Genomic DNA, 18,792 nt, shown 5'->3' on the forward strand with positions numbered 1-18,792 from the left:
TCTTCCATGTATCGATGTTACGACAGTATCGGTCAGGTCCTTCACATGTAATTTTGTCCCATTTTTAATAATTTTTATGTTTTCGAGATCATTGTAGCTTAATCTAGCTAGCCCAAGGATTTATTTGCAAAACTGTTAAAGTTTTAGGGTTTTTCCATGAATGTTCTTACATGATACATGATGTTTAATGGAAGATTATGAGTCCTTGTTGATAAATAAACTAGTTTTGTAAAGTGATTTTAGATGAAAATGGCATTTAAGGACTCATTTTTAAAATTGATGAAAGTTCATGGTAAATTTATGAAATGATGATTTGTATAGATTGGTATAGGTCCTTAGAGAAATCAGCTAGCTTGAGAAAAGGATGAAAATGCTTAGATTTCAATTTATGTGTTGAAGGACTAAATTGTAAAAAAGTTAAAATGTTAGGGGAAAAATAGTAATTTTGTAAAAAATGAAATGTGCACTAAATTGAATGCTATGGTTTTTAAATGAATTAAGTTTTTCTATTTAGATCAAGATAGACTAAGAACGAATTTAGATCGGGGAAAAGCTAAAGTCTTAATTTAGTCGATTCCGTTTCTACGCTCTAATTGTTGAGGTAAGTTCGTACGAAAAATTATCATTTTGAATGCTATTTTTAATTATATTTTAATATGTTAGTTGTTATGTAATTAAATGATAAATATCGGACAATGCCATGACGATTATCGAGCCCCAATTGAACCTTAAGAATTTGTAGGATACAAATGACTTGTCATTAAGGTTTCATGTTTCGGGTGCTGGTCTTGAATGTTCTACCGATGACTGAGGTCCTACATTTGTTGCGGATATCCCACAGCTCACGTGAGCAGCATCATGTAGCTTACATTTCGACCCACAGCTCATGTGAGCAGACCCATTTCATAGCTCATATGAGCAACCATGTAAAGGAAAGGTTACGGTTTTATGTTAAGCACACTTCATGTGAGCTTTCCCAAGTATCTGATGATATTTTAAATGGTTCAACGGGCATGAAAAAGAAAGGAACGCTAAGTGTTCAAATGAACTATATCATGTATTTATGGAAATGATTGAAATGGTAAGCTTCAATGTAAGGATGCTTATGTTTATGAAAATGAGAATGACTCAAATGATGTATGTTTCCATGGAAATGAATTACCATATGCTATATTTAATTGAATTGTGATGCACTAACATATGTTGTTGATGGTATTTAGGCTTGTGCCAAGCTTGTGGTTGGATTATATTATGCTTAATCTTAATGTTATGTATTGAAATGGTAAGTTATGTTCATGTTTTACGAGCTTACTAAGAATTATGTGCTTATGTAGTTTTCTTTCCTATGTGTTTTTTTAAATAATCGGAAGCTCGATCGGTTTGGAAACTCGTCGGAGACCTATCACACTATCCAGCATAAATATCGGTAGTTTTTGATGTTTTGGCTAATGTTATAATGACATGTATAGGTGGACTTGTGTTGGTATCTATTTGAATGTTAGTTGATAATTTTGGCATGCATAAGTGTTTTGGTACCATTTGATGTTGGTTGGATTGGGTCATGTTGGTACTTTTGGTGCCCTATTAGTATGTATTAATGTGGCTATATATTGATGCATGTTTGAATGACCAAAATGGTATGTGATGAGTTAGTTTTAATCTGGCCAAAATATGGTATGCTTAAATATGGTATTGAACTAGATGTGTATATTTGAAATGTGGTAAAATATACATGTTTAGGTAAGTCTGAATGCTTGCATTTGAGGTGCCTTATATAACATATTGGTTGAATGATCTTGGACTATTGGATTTGTCATTTCATGTAAGTTTTGGTTATGTTTTGAGGCTTTGATTATGTACACAAAATACCTTTAGGTGTATGCATGGTTTGGTGTTGGAAATGACTTACTGAGACACAAGCGTATGGGGCTATTTCAAGAGTTATACGGCTTGGCACACGAGCGTGTGACTTGGCCGCGCGACCCTACTCAGTATGTTACATGGGTGAGGACACAGGATTGGACACGGCCGTGTGTCCCTATTTCGGTTGTTACACGACCGTGTAACCTCTGCAGTCCAAATTTTCTAACTTTTTTTTGTACTTTTTGATTGATTCCAATATGGTCTTGAATTGATTCTAAGGTATTTCTAAGGCATCGATGGCTCAATTAAGGGACGTTATGTATGCGATTGAGTGTATTTAGATTATGTTTTCAATGATGTATGAAATGAATGTATTAATGTTCCGTTTGTACAGTAATGCTCCGTAACCCTATTTAATGACAGATACGGGTTAAGGGATTTACATTTAGTGGTATCAGAGCTACGATAATTATTACATTTACTAGTTTAAAAGTCCAAGAAGTACTTGTAATTGGACCTAATATGGGAGAGGTACAAAATCCCCTCATGTAAATAAGGGGGACGACAAACCTTAGGATTATTAACTAAGGTTGTCGCCCCCTATACTCCTAGTTAGATTAGGAGTTTGTTTTTCTAGTTGAAATAAACTTCTACAATTCAATAAGGGTTCTACTTCTCTCTATAACTAGATGGCATCAGTAGGACTTAAAACACAACTTTAAGATATTGTTACCCTACCCAAAATAAAGGGAATTTATTCTCATCTATTAAATATATTTTTCGAAATAATAGTCTTGCCTGTTTTCTATTGAGAAGGGATTTTTTTCACACTTAAACAAAGAAAACTGTTTTCGATTTTGTGTTTGATTCGAATCGTTTGAGCCCACACTTGAAGTAGTTTGTGGTACAAGAATAGTGGAGAAAGCCATTCGATTGAAAGCCAGGAACGACAAGGATCTGTATAGTCGAAAACATATGTGTGAATTCGATAATTACTTTTTTATTCCATTATGTATGTATGTGTGCTTTTTTTATAGTATGTATTGTGTTGCCTTGTTGTAACAAATCTTTAATCATGTTCGATAATCATTATAGGTGACAGACTGACCAATTTGTGTATGAATTAGGGCCAAACTCGGCAAACAGATACTCAAATCGATATTAGAGTTATTGAGGTAATTTTGAAGAACAAGGGTGTTCGTATTGGCATCCTTATGACTCTCATGGGTATGCTAATGGAAGGGATAACTACAACCAATAGTGGTCAACTAGTTATCCGACCTATGATTGGTATTATCAAGATTATTGTCCGGATAGGGTTATAGATTGCGATGAGTATACTAAAGATCCATATATTGATACTAGGGTGTGTATACTCGTAGATGGTACTTCTTCATGCCATGATGCCATGAAGACTATGAAGAGTTAAATGGAATAGTATCTGCAAGTTGTACAACTCCAATCTGTAGTTTACAACCCTACTAAAGATTATGTTGAGCATGATGCTTCCGAACATGAAGAGGATATCCTCTATGATGTTGGTGGAGAGGATGATTCGAGTTTTGGTAGTCAACAAGAGATATGAATTGGAGACCAATATGTAATTTTGTGTGATGATGATAGTGTTTCCAATCTTATTAACATAGGAGTAGGAATAGAGGAAGAGTATGAGATGGAAGAGCTTGAACCAATTTTAAGTGAAAGTGTGGAAGGGATGACACATTTTCCAATCATAATTGAAGAGATTGAATCGAAAAGGCCAACCAAGGTTTTTCTTTAGAAAGTGAAGTTCCAACCTGAAGAGGAAGTAAGGCTCGGGTTTTTTTATTATTGGAATGATATATATATTTTTATTCCCAAAGCTATAGTACCTCGAATTGAGTTAATAAGTTGGTTGGGCTTTGGTGTCAAGTGGCTCGTAATGTCGATGTCTAGGAGGTCGAAAATAAAATAGAAAAAGTGTGCTCGATCTAAGATGAGGGTTCTTATTTCATGAATGAAGAACAAATGACATTACAAGGTTGTGAGGACCCAGTGAAAGTTTTTCTTCGGTGGCAATACCAGTCGTCCCGATCTTAAAAGGATTTGCTTGATTTCTTTTGTTGTTATTTCATTTTTTCTTGTTCTTCGTATGTTTGTTTTGTTTTTTTTATTTGATTGTGGTTATTCTTTTGTTGTAGGTACTTGCTCATGCTTGGACTAAACATCAATTTTAAGCTTTCACAAGGAACAAGGATGCTTCTTCCTAATTTAGGGAGTATTCTTGTTCCCATTTTTGTTTCTTTAAACATTAAGGGCAATGTTTAATTCAAGTGTGGGGAAGGGTCTAACAATTTTTCATGTTATGTTTTTTTTCTTTTTTCTTTTTATATGGTTATGGTGTTGATATGCATTAGTAGATGCATGACATGAGATTAGAGGCATAAGCATATGATCTTGATAATTGCATAGTGATTAGCTGATTGGTTATAAGAGGAATTTGTTCTTTTGAGTTAATAATTGAATAGTTATGGATGCTTGAAATTGGTTTTGGTATAAAATTTGATGCATGTTCATGCCAAATGATGCATGGAATGTGAGATTGTGATTTAATTGATGGTTGTTTCAATTGGTTGATTGTTGTATAATGGATGTTTAAGGTAATTTAGGATTGTTGATGGATGAATTAAGGCATAGTTTTGATTGAGAGAGCCAAAATGTACCATTTATGTATGTAAATCCTTAGCATCCTATGTTGAGCCTTAAACCCTTTTCTTTGGTAGCTTCTTTTGTTTAGCATTCGAACCTTTCATTGAGCTTTTAATTGCCTTATTTCTTTTACCCCGATTTTTGTTGTATACATTGGATTGGCTGTTGAACTATGGATGCTAAGGGATTAGGTAGAACATTAAGACGAATGTGAAAAAAATTTGAAAATGAATAGAAGGGAGGAAGTGTTAAGTATAGAACACTTGCAAAACCGAGTGCTTAGTTGGAAATTTGTTAAGAGAACAAAAACATTATGGAGGTTAAAAACACTTAAAGTAATAAAAAGTATAGATTGGGCTAAACGCAAAGTGAGATTTAGATTTAAATCACTTTAAAAAAATTAATAATTAATAAATTATATATATTTAAAAATAAATCATGAAAAAAGCTATTTGACTTGTAAAATATAATTACATCTTTTGCAACTAACTAACACTAATTCATGTACTTTTGTACATACATATGAATTTACTTACACAAAAATCTAATATTTATGAAAAAAAAACTTATAAAATGATGAACTAGCTAGTAGTGTACATAGAATATCACTAAGCAAAAGCTCATCAATCCTACCATTTCAACCTTACCTTTGCTGCAAAACTATCTATTGTTGGCCACGATGCCAAAGATTTCATCGATTTCCAATTGTTGAATATATTGGTATAAATGTTCTTAGTTTTAATTACCAGCAAAACATCCAAACTAAATCCAATAAGGGAGGCAATGGCCATTATGATATACACAATAGCATAATAATGGGCTCCGACATAGTTATTCCCACCTCCTAGTGTTGGAATAGCCTGTGCCTCATATAGGTAGCCAGCAAACAGGCCTAAAAAGAAGAAGGAACCTATTGGAAGGTTGAGGATTAAAATGTTGTAGACCGTAGTAATTGAAACTAAATAATTCTGAAGCAATAGGGATAGTCATTACTAGACGGACTCAACAACAAATGCCAACAACAATTGAACCAATGTAAAGGCAACTAGGCAACCAATGCCATGAGAAGGAACTCAACTGCCATCAACATTCCTAAGTGGCCTAGGTATTATAGCTTTCTTGTAGGTAGTTCAAAGGCCAAAGTGAGTGTTGTTGATTAAAAAGCTAATTCAACTAAATACATGGCAAATCAATGCACATGGAATATATATTCTCATTAGGCATCATTATCTGCTAAGTGAAAACTAATCCTACAAAGTTATTCCAAATGGCCAACCTTGCCATAAGCTAAGTTGTAAGCTCATCCAATGGCATGCATCACCTACACCATTTTAACAAATTTATAAAGAGATGAGATATGCTTATAATAATGTAATAAGGACCCTTCACCAACAAAATATTTTCAATTAAGTTTTTGGGATGTTATAGTTTGCTATATATTTTGAGTTTCTAGATTCATCAAGCAAATAGCCAAATAAGTTTTCTGTGACGTTATAATTTGCTATATATTTTCAGTTTCTAGATTCTATATAATTTGCTATATACTACGTCAAGAGATTGATCCATCAAATAACTTGTAGAGAGAAGGAAAATAAAATACTCTAATGAAATATCTCGTTGAAACTTGAAATCCGTTCCCAGGCCACCATAATATTGCATTGTTCTAAAGTGGTTGGGGGTTTAAACTAGAAGCTAGCAAGTTTACCTTATCTAACATGAGATGAAACTTATGGGGGCGTCACTAGGGGCTGGTGGGGGCTCCACCCCTAGAATGGAAAAATTTTCATTTAAATCTTTTAAAATTTTAAATTAATAAAGGTAAAATTACACTTTGACCCTCTTAAAAATGATAAAAATTTGATTTAATCCCTTGAAAATTATAAAGATATAGACAACTAAAATGGTGAAAGTGCATATTTACTATCATAAAAATTACAATTTAATTTCAGTCCCCCTTAAAAGATTTTCTAACTTCACTGGAAACATAAAAAAAGAACAATTTACATCTGAAGAACAAAATTATAAGTTCAGATTTCATTGCATTAATCAAATTGGAGTAAAACTGAAAGGAAAACAATTTACAACTTAAGAACAAATCGACCAAAGAAAAAAAAAATTCAAACATAGCTATATTTTTCCTACCAAATCCAACTTTCCAAACATCAAAACTATAACTATTTTCTTTTTGGTATGAAAGAACGGCAACCTAAGGGTTACCAAACATTAGAGTAACATTAGCACTTCTTAGTCAATCCTCTCCTACAGCATTCTTAGCCACAACAGGAATGCTCCAAAGAAATTTGATTCCAGGGTCTCATGTAACATAAGCTTAGCCAACTGGTCAGCTGGCCTGTTCCCCTCACGGTTAACATAACGAAACAAACAGTCCTAGGTCTTTGCAAATGCTCAAGATATGTCGAACTAAAGCCTCACTCATTGTCAACATTGGAGCGGACCTGCAACAAATATACTAAGCTTAAGTTGTCACTTTCAACTTCGACTTTCCTGCAACCCAATTGCCAAGCAAGCTCCAAGCATTCAAGAACTCCCCATGCTTCAACTCTAAGGACAGTGCAACAACCTAAGTTCCTGCAATAAACCCTGATCCAATGTCTTGTGTGATCCCTAATTAGATCACCAGCAGGAGCTTTGCCCTCTACTTTAATGACATCAACATTGACTTTGATCCACCCATCTTTGGCCTCTTCCAAACAATTGGTTTAAAGAGAACATGACCAGTATTCATTAGCCATCATGATATGTTTTGTCCAAGCTAAGCTCTCAGTCAACACATCTCTCGAGCCCTTATTACCATTAACCTATAGCTATTTTAATCAACATAATATAATATTTCTTGATGAATTCTCCTTTTGACATACGGTTAGTTTTAAATGTGTCGTGTAGTTAATTGTTTTATTTAATTACTTTGAAAATTTAATTGATTACTCATCAATTTTCTTGCCATGATATTATTCATTTTTTTTGCTTAAAAATTGATTTCATTTGAATCTAATAAAATTAATTATAAATATATTTAACATATTTAAATTAATTCCAATTAATGTGTAAGCCAATTTCTAGCAAACGAAAACTAGAAAAGGTGGAGATAAAAAAAAACGAACACCCACGAATTATGGAAGATGAGAAGAAAAAACTATATTTAAATTATTAAAATTCTACTTTAAAATTATATTACATAAATTACCGTTATATCTGTTAAACTAGTGTCTTTAAATTCATATATGATATTTAAATTCATGTCTCTTTCAAAAAATTTTATATAATAAATTATATTTATGTAATTTGACATTTTTAATTAATTTTTTTAACTTTTTATATATTTTATTTTAAATAACTTACATTTTAGTTTCTTACCAAATCTTGCACAATTCAAAAATTAATTTAAATGATTTTTCTATTACCTTAAATAAATATCAATCTAAAGTATTTGAAAGGTAATAAAAAGTTAATTGTTTTTATTTTTTATTATAAATATTCAAATCTTAAAATGGAACAATTTTTAATAATCTATATGAAATTTAACAGATTTTTTAAATAATGTTAAAGCAAGATTAAAATTTTTAAAATTTAGACAATAAGTAAAATTAGTTGAATACAGTTAAAAATTCCACAAGCAAAATATATTTGTAGTATCTCATTCATTTTTGTTTTAATCATGGTGTGTTTAATAAATTTTATTATATGCATACATTTATAAAAAAAATTATAAAAGATAAAATTAATAAATAAATTAAGTGTGATTTTAGTTAAAATAATAAAATTAGTTGCTTTCAAAAACAATTGAGTAAAAAATATATTTAAGTTTGAAAGATGTAAATGTTGGTCTCAATAATATCAGTTGAAACTCGATAATAAAATTCATCAATTCAATCAAAATTTTATGGGTAAATTATACAAATGATTCGTCAACTATATCCGTGTTCCTATTTTGATCATCAAACTTTAGGATTTTTTAATTTTGTTTCTATTTTGGTCACTCGTCGTTAAATTGATAACGGAAATAATGGCATGACATTTTTTCAATTGATATAATAACACATTTAGTCCTCAATACTTATATATTCTATCAATTTGATTCTATTTGTAAATAATTTAATCAATTTAACCCTTCACATTTATAAATTTTGTCAATTTGATCCTAAAATACTAATTTTAAAAAACTAAAATACTTGTGGACCTATCATTTTTAAAGATGTAAGCCCCGAAGTGGGCTGTATAACATAAAAGAACAATATTGATTGAAACCCTGAAAATATTATACCTTCAGTCAATTGAACAATAAAAACCAAAGCAAAAAGGCGACAGGTTATATCATTTTAAACATTTGGTAAGTAAATACAATTAACTACATTTCTTAATTTCGACCTAATAGTGCAACTATCCAATAAAACATATATGTATGTAGGAGAGAAGTTGTCTCTATTTTAAAATTTGAAAGATTTAGTTAGGAAGTTTGAATATTAAATTGATAGAATTTGTAAATGTGAAGTGTTAAATTTATTAATTATTCAGAATTAGGATCAAATTGATAAAATTTATGAATGTGAAGATTAAATTTATTAAATTATTTAAAATTAGGATCAAATTAATAAAATATGTAAGTATTGAGGGTTAAATATGTTATTATACCCATTAGAAAAAGGCCAGCGGGTGATTAGAATAAAAACAAATACAAATGTTAGTGCCTTAAAGTTGAGTGATCAAAACAGAAATGTGGACATAGTTGGGTGACCATTTGTACATTTTACCCAAATATTATTTCTAACATGCTTCACTATTTACTTATATTTTAATTATTATTATTAAGAAAATAAATAAAGAGAAGTTGAATGCTGAAGTGGCAACCATGTGGACGGCTTTAGCCGACAGTGTCGAATTTTAAGTCGAGGGAAACGGTTTCGAAGGTCTGAAGTAAATATCATTGAAATCCAAAACGAAAAGGAAAAGAAAATGGGAGAAAATGAGAGGACGATGAACAACATCAAGGGCAAGGGAGTTGCAGAGCGTTCAAGAGCTAACCACAATTACAGTGGTGAAGACGAAGACGACGACAATATTACCAGTTTCTCTTTTCCTTCCGTCAAATCCAGTCCTCGCAACGCTTCTTCCAAATACGACTTCGTCAAGGTTCTATCTCTCCAAATCTCATTTATTCTAATTAAGTTTAAACAGTATCTTCCGATTTTCATATGTTTTCTCTTTTATTTCTTTTTGGACTTTTAGGTGAGGGTCTGGTTGGGTGATAACGCCGATCACTATTATGTTTTATCCAGATTTTTGCTCAGCAGAATGTTAACTGTCACAAAGGTCTCAATTCCATTCATTTTTTTAAATAATGATTTTAAAGGATTTTATTGAAATATGCTTGCTTGAATTTCTTTATTTTCTTCGCTTTTTACTATTTATGTGGTTTTTTACTAGATTATGTTTGGTTTGTTTATTTTATATGTGTCGTTATGACATGAGGGTTTCAGATTCCGAATCATGTAGCAATTAAAATCGCTCTTGAGCTCAAGAAGCTGCTTATAGACAACAGCCTTTTGGATGTGTATGATTTCTTTCTGTCTCTTTTGATTTATATATCAGTTTTATTTATATATATTAATGATCTATTCGTCATATACTTGTGCAGCTCACAGTCTGATTTGGAAGTTAATCTTTTTAAGGTGTGTTCTTAACATTTTCGAGTTTGTTTTATGGATGAAAAAGTAGAGCGGAGAGCACTTCCAGATTTATTGGAGGTTGTAGCTTTGTGGAGCGTTCTAATCATACACTTTGTGCAGCTAATGGAGCGGCGTGGTTATGGGGAAGAGTATATAAATCGGTACAAGATGATGACCAGGTTAGTTAGCTTTCAAGATGATGCCAAACAATTACATGGTGCCTGATTATGGAATTAAAATTTCATTTTCAACTTCGTTATTGCATGTTTAGTAGCATCAAAGCTAATTATGCCAAAGAACTGTCCTAACTGTCTGATAATGGTGTTTGCTTCCTTATAAGAGTTTCCCCTTTTGGGTAATTATCTTCAATTTGTTATGCTAGATAATTAGTCGTATTGTGGGTCTAGGTCCAATGCATGTTTTCACCCTATACTTGATGATTATAAAGACACAAGTAATATTGGATTAAGTTTAAGTTGGACTATGCATGGAACAAATTTCCATTGACTCATTACTTGCTCTTGACATAAAATATCAGAGCAAGAATATCTAAGGAACTTCTAAGTGTTCTTTGTTTCTTTCTTTCAGATTTCACCATCAAAGGGTTCCTTTGGTGATTCTTGTTTGTGGAACTGCCTGTGTTGGGAAGTCTACAATAGCCACACAACTTGCACAGAGGCTGAACTTGCCTAATGTCTTACAGGTTTAGCATTCTGTTTCTTGTATTGAAATTTTAATATTTTCTTCATATTTCCTTGTTGGTTAAATCTGTTTATTATGTTTTTTATTTTATTTTATGTATTTACATTTCTTTTTTTGACTTGTTACAGACAGATATGGTTTATGAATTGCTGCGCACAGCAACGGAGTACGTCTAGAATCTATTTATTTTCTTCTCTTCTTATATTATACAGCTTTCTGTTCCAATTTAGAAGTTTTCTGACTATTTCAAACCTGTGCAACAAATTAAATAAAATGATGGTTATCAAGTAAGACATTTTATGGTTTCAATCAAAGGAAGACATTTTCCATAACCTGTAATAGTTTGTTCTAGTTATACTTGATAGGAATTAAGCTTTTCATTTAGAATGTGTCTTTTTGGTTTTCCACTGAAGTGTCACCACAGCTATCTATTGATTACAAGATAAGAAGTTTATTTTGCTAATCACTTGCTTTTTCAGGTAAAGGTAGATGTAAAGGCACTACCTTAAATTGAATAATGCATTTGATTTAGATGTTTATTGTTATTGTTTTCTTGATTTTTAGTATCGCTCACAATCCATGTGTCTTAGAAAAAGTAGATTGTACTTAATAGAAAAAAGCTCATCTGTGAAGTTGGTTTGCATGACGTCCGTTACTTTTAACAGATTGTAAAAAATCCTTACTTATCTTATTTGTTTTAGTGCACCATTGGCATCCACTCCTGTATGGGAACGGGATTTCAGTTCCTCCGAGGAGTTGGTTACAGAATTTTGTCGAGAATGCAGGATAGTTCGTAAAGGTAGTTTCTAAAATATCCAGTTAGCTATGATGAAATTTTGTTCTTTCCTTATAAATGTAAAAGCAGGAATTGCCTAGAGACATATAAGACCCAAATAGCTTGTTATATGTTTTATTTGTATTTTTTTGTAAAGGTATATTCACTATTGGTTTTGTTTTGTGCTGTTTATTTCCTAGGGTTGAATGGGGATCTAAAAAAGGCAATGAAAGATGGAAAACCAATTATAATCGAGGTGTGGCTTTTTTGATTGCTGATTACTTTCTTTTTGCCAACATCCTACTCATTCTCCATCCCTGTGACTTTGTGCATATGCTTCTTTCTTTCTTTTATCTTTTGTGGTTAATGCTGATGTCATTTCACCTTAATGTGCTCAAGAATTAACACTTTGATATGTTCATGCCTATAGAGTACACTATGTTTTGATTTTTTGTGGTTCATATTAATTATTTCTTTGCATTGATTCATCTACTTTAATAAGATATTTTGGTGCTATCTTGAAAATAAAACCAAACAGTTCCATAAAAATACATTATCTGGGAAGTATATCTTTGGTATTGTAGCAATTGGGCATGAAAGGGTGTCGCACAGCTTGCTCATTCAAATAAGCGCAGAGTCTAGCTGGCCATGAGCTGCTTTCCATGAATGAATAGATTTTATGCATCAAAATACATTATTTGTTGTTTCTATTGTATTTTCAGGGCTTGAATCTAAACTTCCATCCTTAGATTTCTATTGATCTTCATGGTTATTCTTGTCTGTGATTTGATGAATGTAATAGTTAACATAACATGATCTAGCCATAGTGGGCTTTAGTGGGGCATGGCTATGTGTTTGAACAAAAATTCATATCACAATGTGATATGTTATAGCCTATAGGGATGAGGTTTGAACTTTGATCTTCTACCATATTGCCCTGCAGATAGGTGTTATTTCTGGAATTTGTGTACTACCTTTATATCTGTTCATTTTTTTGGCTGCGAGCTTTGATGAAATGTTATAATCTGCTTAAGTATTGTAATTTTCGTCTGTACCTGCTCATTGCATGAGATTGGGAAGTATTGGCATGCCACGTCAATGTGTGGCACATTGAAGTTGGTGGGTTTTCCTTGTTTTTGTGACAATAACAGGGAATACATTTGGACCCAAGCATTTATTTAATGGATGATGAACATAAAGCTACAACCTCTGTGGCTGAAGGGCATCAACCAAACCCACTGTCCGTTGCATCAAATTCTGCAGTGCAAGTGGAAAATAATTGCACAAGTACATCTGAAAGTAATGTGGTAAATAGCCAAAACCATCTTGTGCATGGTGTGTCTGCTGATCAGGTGAACAAAGTCTCTGAATCTCTGGAGTCCATTACTCTAGCAACTGCATCTGAGAATAAAGGTAGATTTCTGCTCTCAACTCTTTATTTGGTATGGCACCTAGCTTTGTTTCCTGTACATGTTCAGTATTAGAGTCTAAGTAAGTGCAATATGACAGTTTATTAACCGTTTTTTTTGGTTTATGCAGGTGAAACTGTTAAGGCAGCTGAAGTAAATGGAAGTACCTTTAGAAAAGAGAAACCTGGTCCTAAACCAATAATTATACCCATAGTTCTGAAGATGGCTGAATTTGATCATAAGGTGTAGTTGCTTTCTCTATTCACTTTTGTATATCCAGATTTTACGGTAAACTACATGAGAAGCTTGTCGGTGAGTGTAAATTTGTTTTAGTTAATAATGAGGTGCACACTGCTAAACTTAGCATATTGAGGAAATGCCAGTTCTAATTCACCTTTGGTAAAGCTGCAAATACTGGTGCTATGTTGATTTCCATTTATAGAACTCTCTTTTGATAGAAGCTGTACCATCAGAAACCTGTGTTTGTATGGGGAGAAAAGCCCACCTAAGGATTTTGAACTCTCTACAATATGGATGGTTCCTTTAGTGGAGCATGGAGCTTATTTTCCACTATTCTGTGTGTCTTGTCATTTGTTGGATGGGATATTCTAAATGTAAATTTATGACAGTTGGGTTCTTTTGATGGTTATATCCTTGCATAGCAATGATGCTGCTGCATTTTGTTCTTGATGTTGAAAAGATGTAATCGGGTTCATGTAAAGTTATTCTTGATGGTATGAAGGTGGCTTTCTTTAATTATGAATGTATTTCAACTGTTCCCTTGTAATGTCTCTCTTCTCAATTTCACATGATTTTCTAAATTCTAACCAGTTTCTACTATATTCAGGCATTACTAGAGGAGCGGATCACTACTCGGACATTAAGTGGTAAATGTGTAGTCCAGGTATAATAACGGTTCTGGGTTCTCATTCCATTATAAACTTTTGCTAAACCTGAAGGTGAAGTAGCTATCATCATGGCAGAAAAATACTACCATTTGACAGAAAGCTTTGTGGGGTCATTGGATGGTATTTTATGAATCTTTAACCGGATGATTAGGACTGTTAGGTTGATTTGAAGTTTCTTCTCAATCTTAAATGTTAATATTTTCCCTCTAGCAAAGGGCTATGATTAAGGACTGAGTTCTACAGTATGATTCTGTAAATATAGAGTAGCTGTTAGCTTCATTTGGTGTTTGGAAACTTGATTCTTGCAAATTTCAAAAAGTTATATTCCTGTATGTTGTTCCCTTTAATATGGATTCTTTGCTAGTTTTCTGTTAATGGTAGTTTTGTTAAAGCTTTACCTTTAGCTTGCCTAGAACCTTGTGTCATCTCAAGTACAGTCATAAGTTGCCTTCTATCAATAGTGGAAGTTTTTCACTCTTATTTGAGTATGAAAACAATTACTTGAATTTTAGCACATGGTAAATTTGTCCAGAGTTCTGATAAGCTGGAGAGGATACCTTTGTCAAGTAGGACAGTCTAACAAGGTACGCTAAGGTGTGAAATGATGCCTTCCAACCATGTCCATGTGTGCAAAAATTTTGCATCATTGTTTCTGCTAAAAAAGGGCATGCTGATACCTTGATTTTTCTTTTGCTCTATGTCAAATCTCTTTCTTCTTCAGTGTTGTTTTCATTGTTTATTCCTTTTGTAAACTATTTACTCAATTGACTTTTCTATTCCACTGTGATGAAGTTATAATAAAAACTTTCAGTTTTGTTATTCTTTTATTACAGGATACAGATAAGCTAATAACCAACTTAAAGACTATTCAAAACTATCTTTGCTCTTTCGAGTCACAGGTATGCCATTTCATGCCAGTTTCTATTGATTTTTGGCTGAAATATTTGTTCCTTTTCTCTTGTGTTTTTCAGTGCTATTTTCTATACTTAATATGTAACATCTGTATGCAATAAAATGTCACATTAAGGTATCTTAGATTTAATATAAAATCAGATTGCTGGTAAAGAAAGTGGGCCATGTGTAAGATGTCCCTCTTGATTGTCCTATCTAACACTCTCCAAGATGATTTCATGAGTTTGCTTTTGTTGGAATTACCATCTGATGTTTTGTGCTTATGCTTTGGAGTTCCTGGATAGTTGGATTGCCCTATCATTTTAGGTATTTTAAAGTTTTAGTATGGTAGAAGAGTGCAGTAATGAGCTACCTTACTTTTATAAGGAAGCAAATCAACAGGCATTTACACCCCGGCTTGTCATAATTTTAAAGGCTTATTTTGACTCAATTCTCCAGTTGTTTGAAAATTTAAGTGTTATTAACTTTATGTTGTTTTTCATCCATCTTTGTTCCTTGGAACAGGGTTTAACAGTTGTCAATGTAGCGGCGACCACATTTCCACAGACATTAGATTGGCTGCATGGATATCTTCTTCAGGTACACGTTATTTCATGTTAATTGTAAAAGCCAGAAATGCTACGCCATCTGGCAGCAGCTTCAACCTGGTGAAATGGATGATTTTCTGAGTTGCAGCCAAACATAGTATGATGTACTTTAGTTATGTTTTCCCTTGGCTCTAAATTCAAAGGTTCTTGTAGTTGGAAAATGAGACAATTGTGAAACTTGATTCTCTGTTCAGCTAAGAACATAGATTAGTAACTTGTTTTTATCCATTTATGTTGACAGTGAGATTATTGTCCAATAAGGTTGTATATATCAAGTTCTGCACCAGGTTTTGTCATGTTAAAAACACAGCCCAGCTATTGAGGATACATAGCAAGAGATTTTGTTACCATGAAGAAGGCAGTATATAGCAATTGTCATTCTCTTAAGTTCGTGGCTATGTAAAACAACCATGCAAAATGAGAGGCTATAAAGTGTCCTTATCATCCATAAACTTCACAGTCAAGTTTGTTAATAAGTTAGGTGTCCAAAGAAGGAAGCAGTTGATATTAAGTCTTGGCAAAAATATTTTATGATGTAGTTTACTGTGGTCCACACCTCGAGGTGACCCCGTTAATCTGTATTTCATATGTATCTATCTTCCAAACTTGCACATCATTAACAAACATCTACTTACATTGCTTGTCCATACAGTACAATGTTGCATAATATCAGCATTAGGTGCCTTCCCTATATTTCTTGATCAATATAAACTGATGTGTACCCTCTTCTTAACAATGGCTTTTCTAGTGCATTGAGCAAGGCATTTCCTCAGAGTCCAATGAAAACAGTAGGCAACCAGCTGAAAAATAGGCTATGAGCTGTCGTTAGCTTGGGCAGTCGGAGGTAAGAATGTCACCCTCAATATTTTTGATATTTGTGCACCATAGATCTAAAACAGGGCACGTTTCAGTGTATGTAGGTATATATGTAGAATTGGGGGTGTGGGGGGAGGAAGTAGAATATAGAGTACAATTTGATGCTGAGAAAGAAAGAAAAAAAAAATCAAGAGTAAGAAGATAGAGAATCCAAGTATGATTAAAACTGATTTTATTTGCATGTTTGCTTTTATGTAATTGTATATGTCATGGTCTAGGCTTAAATCTGGTGCCTTATGTTTGAATGATGACGTGCTTCTTATTTGTTCTGTCAGAGCTGGGATGGGATATATTATGGATGCTGAGAGCAACACCAGGATTAAGCTGCTGAAGTTTATGGGATTGAATTTTAGAAATCAAATTAAAGCAAAGATGGTTGCATGTAGAGTATCAGGCGAACCAAGTTATCATTGATCTCATCTGCCTTTTCTGGCAAAGCCTGGATTTTACCCTTTTTTTAGAAACAATTGTATCCTAGTTGTATTCACTGAAAGAAATCAAAAACCATTTCAAGTTGATTATGATATGCTCAAATCATTGTATTTGATCATACACTGTTTTTTATCCGTTGTTTTCCCTTTACCCATTCAACACAAAAGTCTATATCAGCCGTTGATTGATTTCTCGAAAGTATTACTTAAGAATTTTCTTTTCATAATTTATTAAAAATTGGAACATGTTTTTTCTTACATTTTGATGTACCAATAAATGAGGTTGCTTTTATTGTAACATCCTATTTATCTTCATTCTCAAAGTATACTGCCATTCAACAAATATAATCACTCTTTCTCCTCATATCTTTGCCAACAATCTGATCTTAAAATTTAATTATTGTGTATGTTTATTTAAAAAATTATACACAATTGAAACAAATAATTGCAATTTTAATATATTAAAAGAAGAGTATATAAATATTATCATCTCTACTTCATCATATGCACTACCATCACATGTTATCTTCAAGTTATCATCTCATTTAAATCTGCTATTTTTATGAATTTTGCATATAATTTATTATGTGTTTTTGTTACTCCCCGAAAACCACTATGATATATAAGTGGTGCTAGTGGGTTTTCTTGGTAAATAAAATGTGATATATCGGTGATAGTAGAGAAAGATATTAGATATTGAAGAAAGCTGAAACAAGTGAAATATTATGAAATATTAATTTGAGGTATAAACTAAATTGTAAAGTTATGAAAAGTAGAGAAGTCAAATTATAAAATTTAAAAGATGCTAGATTAAATTGAATTGGTGGAAAAAAGTGAAAGGATTGGAGTTAAATTTTACAAAAAGAAAGTGAGGACAAAATGATCATTATCTAAATAAAGATATTTTGGTAAATTTATCAAAAATATTTTTGAACATGTGTATTGAATTTACTTGATGAAGTGAGAACTAATGTGTGCATTATTATATATTTATTATATTTATCAAATTATGGAATTTTGACATGATTTGGGTCATTGGAACTTGATGAAAATAGAGTTGGATTGAAATTATTATATTTAAGATATTATTATTCAAGCAATATTAAAAGAAGTGTTGAAGAAGCAAGAAGAAAGAAAAGTTTGGCTTTTATTCAATTGATCTTCCTTCATCAATTTTTACGTTCTTTACTCAAAACCTTTAATTTCTAAGTGAATTTTCAAGTGAAATTAAGTCTCCAACAATATCAAAACCTTAGATTTCGCAATGAAATTCATGAGTTCATGGGTTGAAGTGTGAGAAATCGACATGTCAAGGTAAGAATTCAAGTGTTCTTTTCAGAATTTTGCATTTAGTTGAAATAGGATCAAAAGATAATAAATTTTTTACATAAGTTTTGATTATGTTTATGACATGTTCATGAAGAGAATAAAAGAGGTAGTGATGAAAGTGTTGTATACAAAGAAAAGAAAGTGACAAAAGAGTGAAAAGAAAAAAAGTGAAGGGGAGGAAGTGAAATCTAGCCAAAAATAGGTAAGTACTACGAATTCTATTTATTTTTCAAGGGATTAAATTGATATATGTGACAAGTTAAGTGTAGTGAATGTAAATTTAATTAAAAATAATATTAGTATGAAAGAATCAATGAGAAATAGTATTCAGAAACGATAAGAATTAAAGTGAATAAATTGACATATCATGTGACATGAGAAGTGAAAGTGAAAATAAGCTTGAAGTGTAAATAATATGTTAGAAAATGGGACTAAATTCAATAATATACAAAAGTATAATAAATTTTGTAACCAAGTGATCTTGAGATAGAAATTATTAGGTGATACGTGAATTAACAAGTAATGAAATTAGCGAAATGAAATATAGTAAGTAAAATTAATAATGAATAAGTGTTAATACGAGTGAATTTAATAAATTAATTATAAAGTATATAAGAAGTGAACGCAA

The 18,792-nt window shown here is 32.1% G+C and overlaps 1 protein-coding gene across 2 annotated transcripts; it reads left to right on the plus strand.

The window, feature by feature from the left end:
* Window positions 1-9,409: 9,409 nt before the first annotated feature.
* Window positions 9,410-17,027, plus strand: LOC107949675 (uncharacterized). Of its 2 annotated transcripts, XM_016884403.2 has the most exons (16): window positions 9,410-9,699; window positions 9,796-9,879; window positions 10,047-10,120; window positions 10,205-10,238; window positions 10,356-10,414; window positions 10,824-10,938; window positions 11,066-11,103; window positions 11,639-11,736; window positions 11,913-11,968; window positions 12,864-13,125; window positions 13,252-13,364; window positions 13,969-14,025; window positions 14,863-14,928; window positions 15,446-15,520; window positions 16,277-16,372; window positions 16,680-17,027. In XM_016884403.2, exons 1-15 carry the CDS (start codon window positions 9,523-9,525, stop codon window positions 16,337-16,339), a joined length of 1,371 nt encoding a protein of 456 aa, XP_016739892.2. In that variant the 5' UTR covers window positions 9,410-9,522; the 3' UTR covers window positions 16,340-16,372; window positions 16,680-17,027. The 2 variants fall into 2 exon arrangements, with proteins under 2 accessions (XP_016739892.2, XP_040946082.1); XM_041090148.1 differs by lacking the exons at window positions 15,446-15,520; window positions 16,277-16,372; window positions 16,680-17,027 and adding an exon at window positions 14,562-14,613 and having other exon boundaries at window positions 9,417-9,699.
* Window positions 17,028-18,792: the final 1,765 nt, after the last annotated feature.

The sequence above is a fragment of the Gossypium hirsutum genome, chromosome D03 (assembly GCF_007990345.1).
Source record: "Gossypium hirsutum isolate 1008001.06 chromosome D03, Gossypium_hirsutum_v2.1, whole genome shotgun sequence".
In the NCBI taxonomy this organism is placed as follows: domain Eukaryota; kingdom Viridiplantae; phylum Streptophyta; class Magnoliopsida; order Malvales; family Malvaceae; genus Gossypium; species Gossypium hirsutum.